Source organism: Haliotis asinina, chromosome 2 (assembly GCF_037392515.1).
Source record: "Haliotis asinina isolate JCU_RB_2024 chromosome 2, JCU_Hal_asi_v2, whole genome shotgun sequence".
NCBI classification, from domain to species: Eukaryota; Metazoa; Mollusca; class Gastropoda; order Lepetellida; family Haliotidae; genus Haliotis; species Haliotis asinina.
Window position 1 is genome coordinate 43,768,638 of NC_090281.1, and position 20,923 is coordinate 43,789,560.

General features: G+C 40.0%; 1 protein-coding gene across 1 annotated transcript; it reads right to left on the reverse strand.

The window, feature by feature from the left end:
• Window positions 1-1,941: 1,941 nt before the first annotated feature.
• Window positions 1,942-19,338, reverse strand: LOC137273755 (long-chain fatty acid transport protein 4-like). The gene is made up of 11 exons (XM_067806586.1): window positions 18,874-19,338; window positions 12,939-13,327; window positions 11,405-11,557; window positions 10,601-10,670; window positions 10,076-10,277; window positions 9,331-9,523; window positions 8,864-9,007; window positions 8,255-8,392; window positions 7,743-7,907; window positions 7,159-7,305; window positions 1,942-4,942 (listed from the first exon to the last, which is right to left on the reverse strand). Exons 1-11 carry the CDS (start codon window positions 19,113-19,115, stop codon window positions 4,785-4,787), a joined length of 2,001 nt encoding a protein of 666 aa, XP_067662687.1. The 5' UTR covers window positions 19,116-19,338; the 3' UTR covers window positions 1,942-4,784.
• Window positions 19,339-20,923: the final 1,585 nt, after the last annotated feature.

Consider the following 20,923-nt stretch of genomic DNA (forward strand, 5'->3'; position numbering starts at 1 on the left):
CACGAGCATACATGAGGACACCACAACATCCACCAATGCATGGGGCACTGCCACCGGCATACATGAGTACACCGCAGCATCCACCAATGCATGGGGCACCACCAAGTGCATACATGAGCCACCACCATCTCATCCACCAATGCATGGCGCATCGCCACCGGCATACATGAGTACACCACAACATCCACCAATGCATCGTGCACCGCCACGAGCATACATGAGGACACCACAACATCCACCAATGCATGGGGCATTGCCACCGGCATACATGAGTACACCACAACATCCACTAATGCATGGCACACCGCCACCGACATACAGGAGTACACCACAACATCCACCAATGCATGGCGCACCGTCACCAGCATACATATATAAGGTTAACTGTCAAGATGGATTGAAATCCATGTTACCAAAACGATCCAATGGAAATAAAACATATTATTTTGCAAATACGAAAGTTTGCATTTGGTTTTGAAATGCGACGTTACTTTTGTGCTTCAGTATATTTATATTCATTGTTAAGATGAAGGCTGGAAAGTAGGATTTGTGTGGATGAGACTGTCTTTAGACAATTAGTTCCTAGTCCTTTCCACAAAATGGGGATTCTGTTAGAAGGAGTACTTGTCAGACCCAGCGATATGTAATTTCTACCAAGATCAATCGGGCGGTTAGCCTCGAAGATTTGGTTTGCAGCATCATACCAGTCTGCTCATGCTCATGAACTGAACCACCAGGTTGCCGGGCCCAGAGTCTACCATTCCACAAACACTTGATGCAAGTAGTATGCCCTGTGTCATGGGTGGGGCTGCAGGGCATTTTGAAGCGTACGTATAATTTGTAGTATGTCTCTCAAATATCATGTTGGTTTGTTGTTCAACCCGTAATATTCCTGTCCTGAGCCCTCATTATGGAGTATGGACTGGACACTCCAGTGAAGAAAATCCTATTCCATCATTTGTACTGAACAGAAGGCTGTAGTGGCAGGTTCACGAAATCTTCACAAGGGAGTAAAATTAATATATCCTGTAGACATACATTCAAAAATAAAGCTGGGGATATTCGAATTTAACCTTCAAATTCAAAACATGGAAGAGATATTAGTTTCTGGTATTATTCACAGGTTGATTATGGACACCACCGGAAACACATTACAACCAGCCATAAAATATGACCATGGATGTTGATAGTTGAATGGTAGGCTAGCTGTCAGGTTTGTTTATTAGTGGTACACACTACCCCCGGTTTGTCTCTCAACTCTCGATAATGCACGCTGGGTAGAGTATACCAGTGGCGATCTGAGAGTCTGTTCCAGGCATCCTGCTGCACCGCCCAAGTTAGTGTGTTCACAGGCCTGTAACGTTGATGCACCTTCCCCTAAGTCATTCACATATGTGTTCAGTTAGGGAAATAGTCGAGATCATTTCACACCTGCAAGTCTGTTGTCACCCTGAAACACCCACATAACTGCACACAGAACAACAGAAGCTGCTAGTCCTCGTACTACTTCAACAATCATGAATGGGGGATTGCCCAGCCACCATACCTGATCCATCCCCAAATCTGTCAGAGATCTCAGGATGTTATGGGTTGGACCGTCATTTGAGAAAAGCATTCCTTCCAAATTGCCTCAACTCGTGAAGATCCAGGGTGGAATAGGTCTTCAGCAACCCATGCTGGTCACAAAACTATGCTTGTCATAAGAGGTGACTACCGAAATCAGGTGTTCAGACTGATGCTCATGCTGTTGATCACTGAGCTGTCTGGTCCAGACTCAGTTATTTACAGACAGCCACCATATAGCGAGAATATTGCTGAGCATGGCGTAAAAACTAAACTCACTCAAAAACTTTTTGTAAGCATCGGAGTGTCCATGGTCACGTTGGAAGTACTACTACTGGTTTTTAAGTGTTAGATAATAATGAGAATTACACAAATCATAAAGACAGATTTATTGCATATACAGTGTTAGATGAGTTCGTATTTACAAATATACAGAAGGTCATCTTCTGGAAGAGATTACAAATTCACAGTTCGTAAATAAATACAGCCATACAAACACTATATCAGTGCTTCACACAATACACTCAGTCTCTGTCTTGGCAATGATTGAAATAACAAGTTCACACCAACGTAAAACAAACCATGCATACAGATACCGTTTATGCTTAAGGTTATTGTTCAACAAGATGTGTGATTCGGCACTGTGTGGGGAAAAAAATACAAATAAAAATATTCTTTCACAGCTAGGAACTGACGATTCAATAACGATTTTAGTTCACATCCAGTCTATGAATAGGATGCGTCCCTTTATTCAAATCTGTAAATACTGAAGTCAAATAAAATATTGATTTAATTTGTAAATGTGACAAAGACACTATGGAGAGGTAAACAAAATTCACATTTCGGTAATTGTACATCACGTTTCAGTAATACCCTATATCATCAACCAGAGGCCCCCATTGCAGAAAATACACAAAGGGACATAACTCTGATTTCTGACCACCTGAGCTATCGATACTGGTTGACCATTCAGAATGTACTGACATACTACATTTGCCTTTTAGGTGGCGTAATATGGGTCTTTACATGCCTTATGACATGTGAATGTTGGTTGACCCGTGAAGGTCCCAGGGTAGAATAGGCCTTCAGCAACCCATGCTTGCCGTAAAAAGCGAATATGCATGTCGTAAGGGGCGACTAACGGGATCGGGTGGTCAGACTCGCTGACTTGATTGACACACGCCATCGGTTCCCATTTGCGCATATCGATGCTCATGTTGTTGATCACTGGATTGTCTGGTCCAGACTCAATTATTTACAGACCGCCGCCATATAGCTGGAATATTGCTGAGTGCGGCGTAAAACTACACTCACTCACACTGTGTATGTTGGTTCTATCACATATGCAGAATCTCGTCATATTACTGATAGGTACATGCAAAAGAATCAGTATGATTTGACACCCTCCTATTTCCAGCAATGTTGTGGTTGGGGTACGCCAGAAGTGGGCTTCACACACTGTACCCATGTGGAGAATGAAACCCCAGTCTTCAACATAATAAGCAAATGCTTTCACCACTAGGCTACTGTACCTCCCATCATGCAGGAGATAACAAGAAAAAAGACATGTCTCCAATATGCAAACTCATGAAATACAGTTTACGTCTGTCATTATTATGATAAATATGAAACTATTATGATGTTGATTGTTCAGTCATTGGTATGATTTTCATGATTTGTATAAAAAGTTAAACTGGATATTTTTGAAATGATACACTGTAGATGTATATCTCTCTAAATCAGACTCTGACAAATCTAAAATTACTTCATGCCTCGTGGAGGTCAAGCAGGAACATGGTATATGCAAGTAGGACATATGACCATAACAAAATCTTTTGTCAATGAAACATTTAAATCTGACAAATATCAGAGTTGAAGATACCTCTACCCTCACCATGATTCTGGCATCAATATCATGATATGCTATGAAACTATCACAATGAATGCAGGCATCAAACGCATATTTTTAAGAAAGAAGATGCAACACACACTCTTTATCTGTGAATAAGCATAATAAATACATGCAAGTTTACAAATGACTCAGTCTATAGACTGTTGCACAGCACAGCAAGAAACAGCTAATAGTTAACCAATCTTACAATGCTGACAGAATAGATTATACCATGAAGGCCCAATTAGCTGCATCGGATTAACATTTAGAAAGTCCTGAGAAATCATGCAATTGTTGCATAAATATCTGTGTGGCAATATTCAGAAAGCCATTTACTTCATTCACACATTCAAAACACCTTGGATACTTCATCACACTTCAGTCAACAAAGTGTGTTAATGAAATTGTTGATGATACTGATAGTTTCATGAAACAGCAGCTGTATATCTCCTTATAGATGACTTGATAATGACTTGTTGCATCACCCAACCATGAGTTTGTACACTAAAACCATATATTTCCATAGCATTTCCTAGATATACCATTATTGAGTGAGTGAGTGAGGTTTCACGCCACTTCAGCAATATTCCAGCCATATCACAACAGGGGATGTCAGAAAAGGGTTTCACTCACGTGGGGAATAGAATCAGGGTCTTAGGCTACACTACCATTCCAAAAAGGTTTCAAATCTGGAATAGAAGCCAACTGAAAACATGACCAGGGAACTCAAAATATGGCCAAGAATCAGATAACTAAACAAGATGTGTCAAGGACTTTTATGGTTTCCAGAACCAACAAAAATAATAACTGAGCAAACATTGAGAGGTGTGTTCTTCGAGCATTAGCAAGACATTGTTTAATGCCACTCTTTCATGATTCATGATCTTATAACACTCTAACACTGTGTGACAATGTTTTCTTGAATCATTTCTAGTTCATATCAAACATAACTTTGACCACAGAGAATCTTGAGATACACAAAAAGAAAGGGAAAGTGTTTGGTTAGCAATTCATCTTTAGTAGAGGATGTGAGCTTAGTTAGATTCATTCTTTAAAATAGACAATCATCACTTCTCACTCGTTTCAGCATCACAAATGTCCTCAATCACACACGATGTCCACAAAGAACAACAGACAAGCCATAATGTATTACCTGTCCCCTGTACACTGTTTATATTGACCTAGGCCAACTCTAATATCTACTTTGTTTATAACAAATATAGGATATACTTCAATGTAGGCACAGTTCTGTCGTGAAAAGCAAGGCCAAATAATAATGAACTTGGAATGCTGTGATGAGCGTTTGAAGTTTCACAGAACCAACACAAGCTCAGAGGCGGATCTTTGCATCACAGATGTCCCTGTAGACTTGTGGGGTGACGGGCTGAAACATTCCAGCCTTAGCATTCATGTAATACAGTCTGTCCTTCACAGTGTTAGGGTTGTATCCTTCCTTCCTCAGATCTGTCTTTTTCAGCTTGAAGGTGCCTGCAAAACACCCATATATATTTACTTTAAATGCACTTGAGTATAGTGCTGACTAATGACAAAACGTAATTTTCTGAATAAAATTGATATTTTATACTTCTCCTGACTCATGCTTATTGATATAGATCTGGTGGTGGACTGGTGCCTTTTGGTAGTTTTAGAATTCTGAATAACACCGCTTGGCGTTTCCTTGGCAGCAAGTTTGACTTGGACTAAATTGGTGGTAGTGCTGCTTTACAAAGCAGAACTCTGAAACCATTCAATGTTTCTTCACCAAACTTGACACTTAGATAGATTTGTTTTGATGTTTCTATGGCAACGAACTTGTCACATAGCTTTGTCTAGTGGTGTACTGGCGTCTTTTGGTAATTTTTTAATCCTGATTAAAATATTTTGGCATTTCCATGGCAACAATTAAAATATTTTGGCGTTTGAATGGCAACAAGTTCGACTTAGACTGAAAATGTGTGATCGTGCTCATTTCAGGAGCAGAACTTTTAAAACCTTTCATTGCTCTCCTTCCACTATTCTACATACTCACCAACACATTTGGCATAATTATAACTTGCAGACTTATTCATGAAGGATATTTTGCTAGTACAGGAAATAATGATGACTTTGTCCTCTTGTTGAATTTGTCTCTACAAGTTACCTTGTAGCTATATCAGTGCTAGTTTAGAACAGGTTTCACATGTTGGCAAACAGGCAAAGAAGTAATCGTCTCCTGGCTGTAACTACCTGAGCATGTGTGTTTACTTCCTATGATTTTTCGCTATCCTGACTCATTCTTATTGCTTATCTCTTCTTCCCTGGCAAAGGTAGTGGAACACCAGAAATCCCTTGAAGTTCCCTTCTGAAAGAAGTGGACATAAAATACACTCACCCACGTATAGCCTCCCCTTTCCTGCGCAACCGTTAATGTGACCTGCCATGCTCTTTACTCTCTCCTTGTACATTGCCCGACACGAAATTTAAGTAATTCAGCGTGCCTGTGCAGGGCGGCTGGGAGGGCTTTTGTCATGATTCAGGATAAGTATAAAATATCAGTTTTATACAGAAAATTACGTATTTTTCCTTATCCTGACTCACGCTTATTGCTTACAGAATCTGACGGAAACGGCTGACTTCTGCTGGCTGTCAAAATTACGTCCAATTATTCAACGGGAACTTGTAATGGCGATAATTCGGTCCTGCTGTTCTAATATTCATTGCCATAATATTTTAATTTTTGCCATGGAAATGCCAAGATATTTTAATCAGGATTAAAAAATTACCAACAGACACCAGTACACCACTAGACCAAGCTATGTGACAAATTTGTTGCCACAGAAACATCAAAACAGATCTATCTATCTGTAAAGTTTGGTGGAGAAACATTGAATGGTTTTAGAGTTCTACTCTGGAAAAGAGCACGACCACCAATTTCAGCCAAGTCAAACTTCTTGCCATGGGAGTGCCAAAAATATTTTATTCAGAATTCCAAAACTACCAAAAGGCACCAGTACACCACCACAACAATCTATGTGTCAAGTTTGGTGAAGAAATGGTGAACAGTTTTAGAGTTCTTCTTTGGAAAGCAGCACTACCACCAATTTAGTCCAAGTCAAACTTGCTGCCAAGGAAACGCCAAGCGGTGTTATTCAGAATTCTAAAACTACCAAAAGGCACCAGTCCACCACCAGATCTATCTATGTGTCAAGTTAGGTGAAGAAACATTGAATGGTTTTAGAGTTCTGCTTCGGAAAAGAGCACTACCACCTATTTCTGTCGAAGTCAAACTTGTAGCCATAGAAATGTCAAAAATATTTAATTCAGAATACCCAAACTACCAAAAGGCAAAAGGCAAACTACCAACAGATTTATCTTTGTGACAAGTTTGATGAAGAAATATTGAACAGTTTTAAAGTTCGGCTCTGGAAAAAATAAATGTGCATGGATGGACAGACAGACGGACGGAGCACACTCTAATACCCACCCACCCCTCCCCCCATTTTTAGTGGGGGACAATCTGAACTGACACTATAAGTTTACTTGTGCTGTATAGTAAGTCAAGGGTTGCAACATTTGCTTCCCCATACAGTGACACACTATCCATAGCTCTTCTTCCCTTCCATTTCCTGCTCTGGATTTATGCCTGGAGCCAATTTCTAGCACTGTTTATATAACCCTCCCAAGACAAGACGGAGCAGTATTGTCGCTAGTGATGTTGGACTTACCTGTGGTGTCCACTGCCTTGGTCAGTCTGATGAAGACTGGACGGGCATACGGGGGAAGTGCCCGCTGCAGGGCTTGGTTCAGGTCAGGCAGGTCCAAGGAGTTGGTCTCATCCACAATGGCAGCCATTCCAGCACGACCTTCGTAACCTACAAAATTCATATATATCAGTCTACCATCCAAGGCACATAATGAAGAGAAGCATCATCAATGATACTCCTTTTTTGCTCCTTTTTGTTCTTATTGTCTTAAAAGCTACAAAAAAAAATACAAACCATGTTTTCATAAGTAATGTAAGACATTATATTTGTGATTACACTCTCCTGGACACATGCAATTCTATTACTTGTGTGGAGCCACAGTCTGGATTCGAGTCAGCAACCTTATCAACATGACCAACAACCAGAAATCTAGATTATCCTTGAAGCAAAATCCACTTACATCGCCAAAGACTGGAACAGTTGTTCATATTTACAGTCACAGGTTTGTCTGATCTTCTCTCAGGTACTTGTTACAAATGGCAAAATTAAAATACATTCAAAATAAACATACACCTGCTGTGGGTTCAGTCAGGTGAGGTTAGTACCTGGGACTTCCACCCCATACACGACTGCGTCCTGCAGCTTCAGGACGTTGTGGATGGTGCCTTCCACTTCTGACGTAGACACATTTTCTCCCTTCCATCTGAACGTGTCTCCAGTTCGGTCCCGGAAATACATGTACCCCAACTCATCCATCATCAACACATCTCCTGCAAACAGGAAAGTGCTTGCATGTTTAACTGACATAAAGCAAGGTGTTGACAAGTATATACTTATATTTCAAGAAATGGAATCGGTTACAATTTAATAACCGGTTTCCATTAAATGTTGTCCTCTAGCATCATGGTCTAATGAAAAACATAACAAGATACCTGGTCATGCACGTCTAGCGGAGCAAATATTGTTACAAGTTCTCAGACAGAACAAAAATGGTTACAGCCACACTGACTCTGGTACAGGGCCAGTCCATTTGTTCAGTTTATCAACCTTCATCTGATAGTACCTATGACCTGAATCTTAATGTAACAATATGGCAGCTGTGGTTACAACTACTGACCAGTAAGGAATGCTGTATCTCCCTTCCTAAACACATTCTGGACAACCTTCTTCTCAGATGCCTTCTTGTTAACATAGCCATCAAACTCTCGCAGCGGGTTGCCTTTGACAATCTTCCCCACCAACTCACCGGTCTCACCTGAAATAAACAGTAAACATGGTAAAGTTTTCAGAAATATATGAAAAATGTTACATCAGACTCACCTGGTTAAGCTTGTACACACATCCTGAGTCAGACTCACATGGCTGAGCATGTCTACACAAATAAAGTGGGACTCACCTGGCTGAGCATATATACACATCCTGAGTCAGACTCACCTTGCTGAGCATGTCTACACATCTTGAGTCTGAGTCACCTTGCTGAGCATGTACACACAACCTGTGTCACTCACCTGACTGAGCAAGTATACACATCCTGTGTCACTCACCTGGCTAAGCGTGTATACCCATCTTGTGACACACCTGGCTGAGCATGTATACACATCCCGTGTTACATACCTAGCTGAGCATGTATACACATCCTGTGTCACTCATCTGGCTTTGCATGTAAAGACATCTTGTGACACACTCACCTGGCCTAGCATGTATACACATCCTGTGTCACACTCACCTGGCTGAGCATGTATACACATTCCATGTCTGTCCCTCAAAGGCTCTCCACTTGCTTCATCCACGCGGATCAGCGTGACTGGGTACAAAAATGGTGCAATGCGGGTTGTGAAGCCAACAGCTCCTACTCTGTTCTCAAAATTTACTGAAACAAACGAAAAGATATTTCAGAAAAAAGACCAACAGTATTCCTCCTGAAAAGTGGAGATTAATGAGCAAGTCAGGATAAATGAAACATTTCCACACTTACGTGGCCCTAAAACGGTCTCTAGCTTCCCTAAAGAGAAAATATATGTCACCATTTTTGTCACAGAGTTACTGAACACAAGATTTTTAAAGTTTTCACAAACAACAGCGTCAAATAATAATAAGTGGCCTATAGAACCAAGGTCAAGGACAAGTCTACAGACAAGCTCCTGAACAGATATATTCTTTGACATGACTTGAAGCTGAAAACTGATGTCTCACCTATATTACAGTTGCCTTCTGTGGCACCATAAAACTCTCCCATAGTTTTGACCCCAAACCTCTTCTGAAAGTCAGCCCATATCTGAGGTCTGAGTCCATTGCCAAACATCAGACGAACTTTGTGTTGAGTCTCCTCTGGGCGGAATGGTTGAAGAAGCAAGTAGCGACAGATTTCACCTATATACTGAGCAATCTGAAACAAAAGTAATAATTTTAACATCCTTTGGAGTAAAATCACAGCATTTAAGAAATGCCGTTGGATCTACCAATGTTTTGTTTAATAAAACACACTGTCAACCTGAACTATTATAGTTTAAGTACAAGTATGCTTGTATTTGATGACAGTTTACGTTTGGGTTAAATATCTCCTATAAATTACTTTGATTAAATTTGTGATTAATGAGAACCATGTAGGACAATATAAACACCACAATTCAGTACATCCAGATGAAGCTTACTACAGATACATTGTGGGAATGCAAACATTGCAAATGTTGCCATGTCACTGTTTAATTGTGAATTGAACTAAAAAAATATAAACTTAATGTTTCCACCAGTGATGTTAGCCGAGTGAAGCAACTGCAAATGGGGTTTAGTGGCCCTTTCTAAATTCAGAAAATGGCTCATAATCCTGAAAATGGTCATTTGTCTAAATTCTCTTTCCCAGTTCTTGGGGAGGTAAATCTAGAAGCTCTGCAGCACTCAGACATTGACATTTTGGTGGGAGGAAACAGAGAGAACTTACTGTACAGTTGTATTTGGCACAGTCACTCCAGAACTGACTGGCGGAGAACTTCTTACGTATGACAACAGTTGTGCCCCCCAGGAAGGCCTGTCCAATACCAAGAATTCCCCCTGCTGTGTGGTATAGGGGCAGCGTATCATACAACACATCACTTGAGCTGATGTTGAAGAAATAGCGAATGGCATTGGCCATGTAGTAAAACCTGAAGAAAGAAGTGTTATCCTTGCAGCTAAACTTCTCTCACTACTGATTGTGGATCCTAGGACTACTGCAGAAATAGAACATAGGCTCTACCAAATATAACACAATTAGAGTGGATGTCATATAACACTGCATACATTTCCTGACTACTGACACAAGGATGAGTATGGTGCTTGCAGGAAACATCATCAGAACAAGTCTTAACTTAAAAACACAAACACAAACATCAAACTATCATGAGCAATCATAAACACTGATGAGCAGTGATGAACAGTGATGAGCAGTAATGAACACTGTAGTGATGAGCAGTGATGAGCAGCTCACCTTGTATGAGTGACGATGGCGGCCTTTGGTAAGCCTGTAGTTCCAGATGTGTAGACAAAGAATAACTTATCTGAAAAGAACAGTGAAACCATGTTGACACAAATCCCATGCTTGCCTGTGGGTACAGGGACAGAAGTGGAGCTTTGTCTCAGGGTGCAATATGTGTTCCTTTATGGTAAGTTATTCAAAATGGCTACAGGGAGAGGGGACAAGTCAACCATCTCTAACACACCCCTGGTTACAGGGAGAGTGGACCTGTCATCCATCTCTAACACACCCCTGACTACAGGGAGAGGGGACAAGTCACCCACCTCCAACACATCCCTGGTTACAGGGAGAGGGGACCTGTCACCCATCTCCAACACACCCCTGGCTACAGGGAGAGTGGACTAATCACCCATCTCTAACACACCCCTGACTACAGGGAGAGGGGACCATTCACCCATCTCTAACACACCCCTGGCTACAGAGAGAGGGGACCATTCACCCATCTCAAACACATCCCTGACTACAGGGAGAGTGGACAAGTCACCCATCTCCAACACACTCTTGGCAACAGGGAGAGTGGACAAGTCATCCATCTCTAACACACCCCTGGTTACAGGGAGAGTGGACAAGTCACACATCTCCAACACACCCCTGACTACAGGGAGAGGGGACATGTCACCCATCTCCAACACACCCCTGGCTACAGGGAGAAGGGACAAATCACCCATTTCCAAAACATCTTAGTATACAGAGAAAGAATATGTCACCCACCTCTAAAACATCCTCGGGTATAGAGAGAAGAAATGTGTCACCCACCTCTAAATGATCCCTGGGTATGTGGTGGTGGATATGTTGGACTTTTCTGCAGCCTCTGGTCGAGGTTGATGGGAGTGATGTCATTGGTTGCTAGGGTACCGCTGCTGTACAAAATTGGGTTATTCTCCAGCAGGGGGAGAACATCCTTCACAGCTGGAATAGAAGCATGACAACACTTCAAGCTGAGACTCCTCCATCATCTAATACACAGACAATACAATACGTATAACAATCAAACCAGACACTAAAACCACACAAATACTTCCCTCTGGTAAGAATCAGACACACTCTTCACAGGGGAAGGTGTGAACCTGCCTGCTAACTTCGAACACACACATGAAGGATGGATTAGTGAGATGATCAGATGTCATCTTCCAAAACTGATTCAGTTTTTATACAACAGGCAGTCTCAAGCAATTTGATGTGAGGGAAATAAAATTATAACCACAGCTAATTCTGATGCCACTGACAGAAGGACATGACTGAAATGATAGGGAGTAAAGATTCAAACATTTGCTTTCTGGAACTGCCCATTCATTTTCAACATCAGGAAAAAGAAGCGTCAGGCAGTATCACTATGGTTCACCCAGTATGCACATCAGTCACACAAATCAGCACCTAACAGAGGAAATAGAACATCCTGTGAGGCTATTTTTTCAGCAGGCTCATGGCAGAGACGTCTGCGTGATACACCAAATATTTACTATCACCTGATCACTTTCAGTGATTTCTACTGACAAAAATTAGTCTGAGGTCCAAAGGACTAGCTTGTGGAAATACCTTCTGATCCTGGTGTATCTGCAACAGTCTAGTCACACTGGTGTTGACCTAATAAAGATTTGAGAGGCACTGCTCACTGTGCAGTTAAAACGACTGAGTATGTCTTAAGCACTTTTAGCAATATTCCAGCACCATCATGACAATGGACACAGAAATGGGCTTCAAACACTGAGCCCATCAGGTAAACTGAACCTTGGCCTTGAGCGTGACAAGCAAATGCTATGGACATTATAGCTACCTCACTGACCACAAACAGAATGAAAAAACAACAAGAAGGTGATCTTTGCACTCCATACAGTTGTTTCTGTTCCTGGTTTGGTTTAGAATTTAACATTAATCAATGTCAGATTTCAAAAGTAATACAAATTAAAATGACTTCATTTATCCATGTGCATGACCCGTGAAAATCTGAGTTACAAATGATCTTCAGCAACTCATGCTTGTCATAAGAGATGACTAATGGTATAACATGGTCAGGTTCACAGACATGGTTGACATATTGTATCCAAAACATGTAGATAATGATCACTGTATTGTCTGGTTCTGATTTGATGATTTATATACATACATAGCTGGAATATTGTTGATAGAGACATGATTAAACAGCAAAAAAATAAACAAAATTCATCCACATCTGTATTCAGCTTTACTGGTCCTCAAGAAAACAGACTTGACAATGAGACCAGCACTGAGCCCAACTACATCTTACAGTACTGCATCTTCCATTATCATGAATGCAGTAGCAGTTCCTCACCTTGTGACAGCTCCCCTCCAAATATCAGCGCTTTGGACTGTGACACATTCAAGCTGTGAGCAAAAGCCTTGTCCCTCTGATTGAAGTTAATCAGGGCCCCTACAACTCCAATCTTTGACAGGCCCAGCCAGAAACACGGAAACTCAGGCCGATTCTCCATGAAGATTGACACAACATCACCTTTTCGGTATCCCGCCTCATGAAAAAAGTTGGCCACCGAGTTGGAATAATTTTCCACATCCTCAAACGTCCAAGTCTTGTCTTCACACACAAAACATGCTTTCTGGGGATAATTCTTGACATTGCTTTGGAAAAGTGCTGAAACACTTGTGTTTTTCCTGAGATGATACTTCACTCCTAATGTTAACTTCAAGAGTACGACCAGACCTCTGGAATACAAGTAAACTGACATCTGAACATGTGAATCACACGCTGAAACACAGAATCACAATTCCAAGGCAATCACATAACACTGACATGCAGAGTGAGTGAGTGAGTGAGTGAGTGAGTGAGTGAGTGAGTGAGTGAGTGAGTGAGTGAGTGAGTGAGTGAGTGAGAGAGAGAGCAAAATTCCAGCTTCATGGCAACAGTCTATGAACAATCAAATCTGGAGCAATGATCTGCACAACTGGGGACTTATGACATGAGTCAACCAAGCCAGCAAGTCTCACCACCCAGTCCCATTAGTTGCCTCTTACGACAAGCATACTCGCCTTTTGCAGCAAGCATGGGTTGCTGAAGAACTATTCTAACCCAGATCTTCAAGGGTACGAAATGCACAAACCATAAAACATAAAACTCTGAACCTGAAAACATACAGAGTGGGGTGTAGTTACCAAACTAGGGCTGTAACAATACACTGAACTATCAATGGACTGCAGTTGTTGAGTCTCCGATAGCAATTAATCAATGGTAGATACATAAAACTATTGATGCATTGATAGTATTTGTGACTATCAACATGATCAATAGTTTATTAACGGCCTCCTGCTGATGTATTCTCCATCCAAATGGGTATTCAGATTTATTTTTATGAAATACTTATGATGTTTTGTATATTTTCATTCTTTGGGTGCAGACAGTTTCAATGGGTTTATGTTTTTACTGTTTGCTTCAAGTCTCGTGTCACTGACTGACATAACTACATGTACTTCAAGTTGTTTTCATTTCATATGAACTAGACACTCAAATGAAACATGGAGAAAGAAACTATTGCAATAGTTGGTCACAACAGACTAACAATATTGTGACAGCATGATGCAACATCCCCACTGCGCTAGTTGTTTCCCCTTCAATAGTTCAAAACATTCCTCATGATCCCAACAGGTCATTTGGATAATATGTACCATCTTATTTGAGATAAAACGTTTTAAAGAAAGTATAAATTCTAGCACTATCTTGATCAAGTCTGTTTCAGGATTTGAACCTAATATTCAGAGTTAGGTACCAAACTGCCGCTACTCAATAGTAACTCATACATTATTTAGTATTAAACTAAATAAATAAACTGGACTCAACAGTGACAAAAACAAGTACAAGATATCATGAAACACTGGGTAAGTGAGTTTGGGCCAAACTTGTTGTGGCTTGCACTTAAGGTCAAGGTTACAAGGAAGGAAGACAATATATGTTGTGATCCTTCCTTGTTGATCCAACTTCTAAATGCCTCTCAAAGAAACAAGTTGTGAAGCTTACATTCTGACTTCAATAGTCTAGCCCGCTGGGGTATCTGCAAGCTTTAAGCAGTATGACATAACAAGCCTGATGACCATGATCAGGTGACCACCCACTGACCTTCAGTGGAGGGCAGGGAAGGTGAAAGAACCAAGTCATGATGTGACATCAATAACTTCTGTTTACAAGCAACTCAAAACACATCTTTGGACATTGTCATACCGTATGGACTTAAAGTAACAAATTATCAAAAATGCATACTCTACTTATGTACATGATAAAGGTGAAAAATAGTGCAATGAAAAAACCTGCGAAACTGGAGTTCAGACAATGCACTAATTTCACCCCAGCTGGGGTGAAAAGTGGTTTCAACAGCTGTGCTCAGTAAATAGGTTCACACAGCTCAAAGCAGGGATGCCCAGATTACTGGTTCTAGGTTGTGAGCAGGAGTTGTCTAATCCAGGCTGTACTCATTACAGAAGAAACAAAACATGTTGATTGTTATAAGCAGCCACAATTTCAATCATCAACCAGATTCAATTTGAACTTAACACCTATCAGGCTAATTTACGCCACAAACAAACAGCCCTGAGTGTATAGGCAAATGAACCAACCAATGTAAGTCTTCATTACACTTGAGTGCTTGCCCACCCGCTCTGACTGGGTTAGGTATTCCGTATGCTTCATTTTCAGCATAGTAAACACAAGGACAAAATACAGAACTTTTGATTTGCGATTGTCATGAGTAACTGATAACTGTGTTTTAATTATGTTTATTTTTTGGCTGCATCTAAGCTTTAAACAACAGAAGCATTTCTATGGGCAACCAAAGAGCCTCCTCCTGGGAAGAACCTGCAAAGGTGGAGAGTGGGGTTGGATTGGGTGTACAGAGTGGTTTGGGGTTTGTGGGTATGTGCCTGCGTGCCAGCACTAGTGTGTGCCAGTGAGATAACGAGTGCAGGAGTGAGTATTTGTGTTCATGCATGAGCGAGAGCTGGCATGTGTGAACTATTCCAGTTCTATCACAGTGTGTCAGCTAATGTAGGAGTGAGTGAGTTTAGTTTTACCCCACTTCTAGAAATATTCCAGCAAAAAGACAGATGGTAACACCAGAAATGGGTTTCACACACTGGTGGGTCTTCAGCATGATGAGCGAACAACCACGAGGCTACCCAGCCACCCCTACTGACGTGTCTGTCAACTGCTACTGCCAGTCAGCATGATGTAATTACTGGATCCCTTCCATCTTTGTTATCATTTCATATGTACACATCGTACATTATATAGACTTCTATGCATCCTAGCTTTCATTCGCCTTATGAAGGATTAAGAATATACTCCAGAACTCTGTATTTCTCTCAATACAGTTGACACGAATAGAGTTTGTGTGTATCACTTCTGAAAGCCTTTCAAAGAGTGTGATAGGCCTGTTTAGGTATATTTAAACGTCACTTTACCAATTTATATATTTGTTCCTATCAACAATAATTCCAATTATCAACCACTTTTACAAACCCCGCTCACAAGTATTTACCATGAAATGTATATAAACTGCACGGATGTCATTTCTTATTTTCAAGATATACTTCTTCTGGTAAGATTGTACTAAAACCAGTCAGTGTAAATATGAAGTCATACTTCGTCAATAAAATTGTGCACTCTCTTATGGTTCCAAAAGCATATCAAATAAATCATGAGGACTTAGTTTCATCCACTTGTGACAGTTTTTTAGAGTATAAACCTTCATTGAGTAAGAGTAAACTAGAACAAGGTCAAAGTTCATACACTTTGAACCCAGCTATGAGAAGGTTCATACTTCAATGAACTTATGTGAGTGGAAAGTTAGTTTGTAGCTGCTATGTATTGCAATAATTTGGCAACCTGTCAAGAGGTATTGCAACATCCCTAGTCAAACACTTACAAAGTTTGCTTTGGATGGAATAAATGTTGTTTTCAGGGGGCAAAGTTTGTTTATTTGTAATTTCAGTTGTTTGAAATATGGCAGCTGTCTGTTGTTGGTACCTCTTGTAATATTCCAGCCATATGGCAGTGGTCTGTATATAACTGACTCTGGACCAGGCAATCCAGTGATCAAGACCAAGAACAGCAAGACCATCAATCTCAGAAATTGGGAATGTATGTCAACAAAGTCAGCAAGCCTGACCACCCAATCCTGTTAGTCCCCTCTTATGACCAGTATGGGTCACTGAAGACCAATTCTCTCCCAGATCTTCCCTGGTATAGTCTGTATAATCAGACAATATACTGAAGGGTTTTCAAGCAGTGATGAAGTGTGCTGCCTATAGCAAAGTAATATGTGAATACTCATATAAAATAGCTTAGATGGAATAATAGTTGTTTGGGTGGGATCAGTTTGTTTATTCACTGCATGACATGTAAATGTGCATCTCAGTAGGATGTCTAATGCACATGTGATGTGAAATTCAAGATCTACACTTGCTAAGGTTATATATAGTATTCTATTGTTAATTAATTCACCATATCCACTGAACATGTGTGCCTGCTTTAGCATGCTCAACACTGAATGATTACTAAAACATGAGACAGTACATCTGCGTACACAAATGTCGTTTTAAAGTGATCAAACTCAGAAACCCCATATGTAGCTGAAATATTGTCAAAGTGATATTCAGTTGTATTCCACTCACTAAAACATTGATCAATATCTTTAAAAGAATCCAGAGCCAGGTCTAATTGTTTCAAAACAATTTTGTTTTGTTTTGTTTTAGCAGGGAAACTCTAACAAGGAGGAAATGCCTGTTAGCGTATGCCGTGGGTTGTCTCATGACACCCAACATGGCAGCAGCTTCATCTTTACGATTGAGCCCGGTGTATTATTTCAGTAACTGATTACATTCGCTGAGTGTTGTAATGACTAAAAACCTACATGCAGAAGATGAGCTACGTATTCTGGCACTTCATTTTATGTCAAATAATTGTTGTTAGTGTCAGTATTGGTACAGTAGATTTGTAGTTAAGTTTCAAGTTGGCATGTTAAAGCTCACTGGCTTCAATTCTCCGTACACAGCAAAGAAAGACTAAATTCTATCGCTAAAAACTTCTTTCAAGCTTTAGTTCAATGTGTATGCAAGTAATGGTGATAGTATTTGAGGTGTGTGAAAAATATGACATAATACCAATCTGATCCAATTCGCCATTGAAATCCTGTAACAGTGTTTCTACTTATTGCATCAAAAACTTCTTTCACATACACCTTTAATTGTTATGAAGGGAATATACCATCAGGTGAAAGGTGTTGGCAAGTAACAGCGATAGGTGTATACTTTCTAAACAATTGTTAGGGTGTATTGGATGTGTGTGAAAAATATGACATATCGTCAATCTGATCTGATCCGCCATTGATGCTTGTGATGCTTGAGTGTTACAGTTCTAAAACATCTTTCTTGTTGATCTTAGTATTTGACACAACTTCTATTTTTCAGGGGTGTCTGACAGGGTCAGTTAACATTCTGTCAATGTTGGTGCCATTCCCCACATGGAAAAAGATATCAAAATTAATTACAAATTGATTACTAATGTAAAAAGTGTCTCAAAGTAGATTCTTGAAAAAAACACTTGTGTTCTAACAGGGATGATCTACAACCTCTGAGAGTCTCCCTGGTTCTAGCGATAGTTTTGCATTCTTTAAGATGTTTGGGATGGGATGGACGTGGTGTATCATTTATTCTTTCATTCATTCACATATGTATTTCTTTCTTTTTTTCTTTTCTATTTTTTTTTCATCCATTCACATATAATTCTTACTCTTAATTCTTGCAATCATTCATTCAGTCATTCATTCATTCATTCATTGTAAAATTCTCACTGATGTAACAAACTGGTTGATGTACTGTTAAACACTGCCGAAATTGTGCTGGGAACGAACCAAGTCACTGTGTGCGTTGGAGCATGACGAGGCACACGATAATTAGTACAAATGTAAAAGAAAGCAAGCAAGCAAGTGACCTACCTTATATAATGCCACTCAAACTCATTTTAGAATCTTTGAAAAGGCAAAGGATTCTCAAAATGCAGAGAAATATGTGATAAATAACGAGCAAAATGTTTCGATCACAGTCAAAAGGTCAAATATGAAATCTACCCTGAATGTCATTGTCAATTAGAACTCTAGTTCATATGGATAAACTAGTATTCAAACCACGGCACACAGTCAGCACGTGTTAAAGACGATCGAGTTTTGTTTACAGGAAACAAGTGAGAATGGAAAGAGAAAACTTACTTCAGATCTCGAGGAACTGTCTTGAAAACCACCAAGGCAAACCTGTGACCCCCTGTCAATAAATAAACTAGAAACACAATAACTGTGGTCAGGCCACAGCTAAACCCGGCATAACAAGACAAAGTTATACCGAGTGCAAGGAACGCTGCCGCTTTCAGAAACATGCTGCTACCCAACAAATCGCGAACTACCCAACTGAGCTTCCGAGCAAATGTGAACTCGACCGACCGTGACGCCTGCATCAAGCTATCCAAAGTCCAAAGTTACCAAAGGCGCACGTGTGCGATAAGTGGGTCGGTCGTGATTTGTGCTCCGTCTTCCTTACTTTAAAATGTGCGATCCTGCATGGTAGATTTTGCTTCCTTATTGAGACAGTAGCCTGACAATGTATAATCAAGAGTAGCTTAGAAAACACATCAGTGAAAAGTTTGTTATTTCCGGAAGTGGATCAAAGCGTATCTAGGCAAAGGGAAACAACTCCAATCAGCAGGTGCGCGATATATATCGTCTGCTTTTAAATAATATGATAGTCGAGACGGCCTTGTTAGGTCACAAGAGACTACAAGCTCTGTCAGTATAATATTTTTCGGATTTGGTTTTTTTTTTCTGACTGTGGCAAACCAAAAAAAATTAGAATTTAATCAGTAATTGTTGGAGAAAATATATCGATTTGGTGAAGATGTTGCGAGTTTATTCACTAATTCAGTTATATATTATAATCTATTGCTCATGCACAGAAAAAAGTTCAGAAATGGCATGCACGTATTTGCTTCGTTTTTGTTTGACTTGTCATTTTGTGATGTAATGGAACTTATCAGTTTCTGACTTAATTATGTGTTTAGTAGCTCTTAATATCATTTTCTATAATGTAAACAACTTAAACACCATTGTCAACAATATCCCATCTTTCAGATAGCAGTCTGTTAACAATGGAATCTAGACCTGAGCTTCATCCTATGAGAAAGTAGATCCATGTAGTCCACTGGACAGTGATACACATGCAAGTACTTCTAGGAGGGTCTTGCTACAAGATCTCCTACATTGTGTCTTTTAGAACCTGAATTCATTCCAAGTATTCTAACCCAGAAAAGTGCCCTAACCCAGGAAACGTTTTCACGTTTTCATCAGTTTTATCATTTTTTATATGTCACTATGTATACAGTCACACATGCACGTGCACACGCATGCGCACGCACACACACAGAGTACCAAGGTCTTTTCTTATCATCTGTTGCTTGTCACCAATTTGTTTATAAATACATGTACTTGTGTTCATCATATCAATACAGTCAATACAGTATTATAAACAGCAGTGTTCATGTCTGTTATTTTTTTTAAGAGAAAGGAAGGGGAGGTGATTGTTGTGTCGTCCTTATGTTAACATGAAATTCTATAAAGGGAAGCTTCAATCTAGTGTACAAACTGTCCTCAGTGACACAATCGATGACTCAAGTAAGAAAACACAGCTCCTGCAAATCTTTTTCACTATCAGTAGCCTCCCAATGGCACCTTGTCTTGTGACGTGTCATTGTATTGTGGTGGTGTCATGCTTTTCCGAGGTCTGATTTGATAATTCTATAATATTGACATTACTTCCATAGACACATAAGCATTTACAGATGCAATGATATAGACATACAGATAAGGTGATGGGGCTTCATAAAGCCATTGCATGATAGTATGTATAATGGGTGTATCCAGCAAGCTTCAGTGTCCTCATCACATCAAGTGTTCAAATTGTCCTTCTGAACAAGATACATACAGATAGTCTCAAAAGGGAGATGGAAATCAATTAAGGTTGAACATTTTGTAAAGAATGGACCCAAGGCATCTTGTGTGTCCATATCATCAAGTGCTTACTTGTATGTATAAAGTTGTCTTTTACTCCATCCATTGCTCTATGGGTGCAGTAACACAAGTGATGCTGAATTCCTATCTCACTCACCTTTGCTACATCCATATTCAGTATGCATTAATTTTCTGTGTTAAAGGCTCTGCTTGTGTCACAACACTGATGTAGCATCCACAAAATTTCCTGTGTTGCAATTCA

Coding starts and splice junctions, on each gene's coding strand:
- LOC137273755 (XM_067806586.1), bottom strand. CDS start 19,115: ATGCAGGCGTCACGGTCGGTCGAGTTCACATTTGCTCGGAAGCTCAGT. Junction 11,558..12,938: donor TGGAGGGGAGCTGTCACAAG/GTGAGGAACTGC, acceptor CTTCTATTCCAG/CTGTGAAGGATGTTCTCCCC. Junction 4,943..7,158: donor CAAGGCAGTGGACACCACAG/GTAAGTCCAACA, acceptor GGTGTTTTGCAG/GCACCTTCAAGCTGAAAAAG.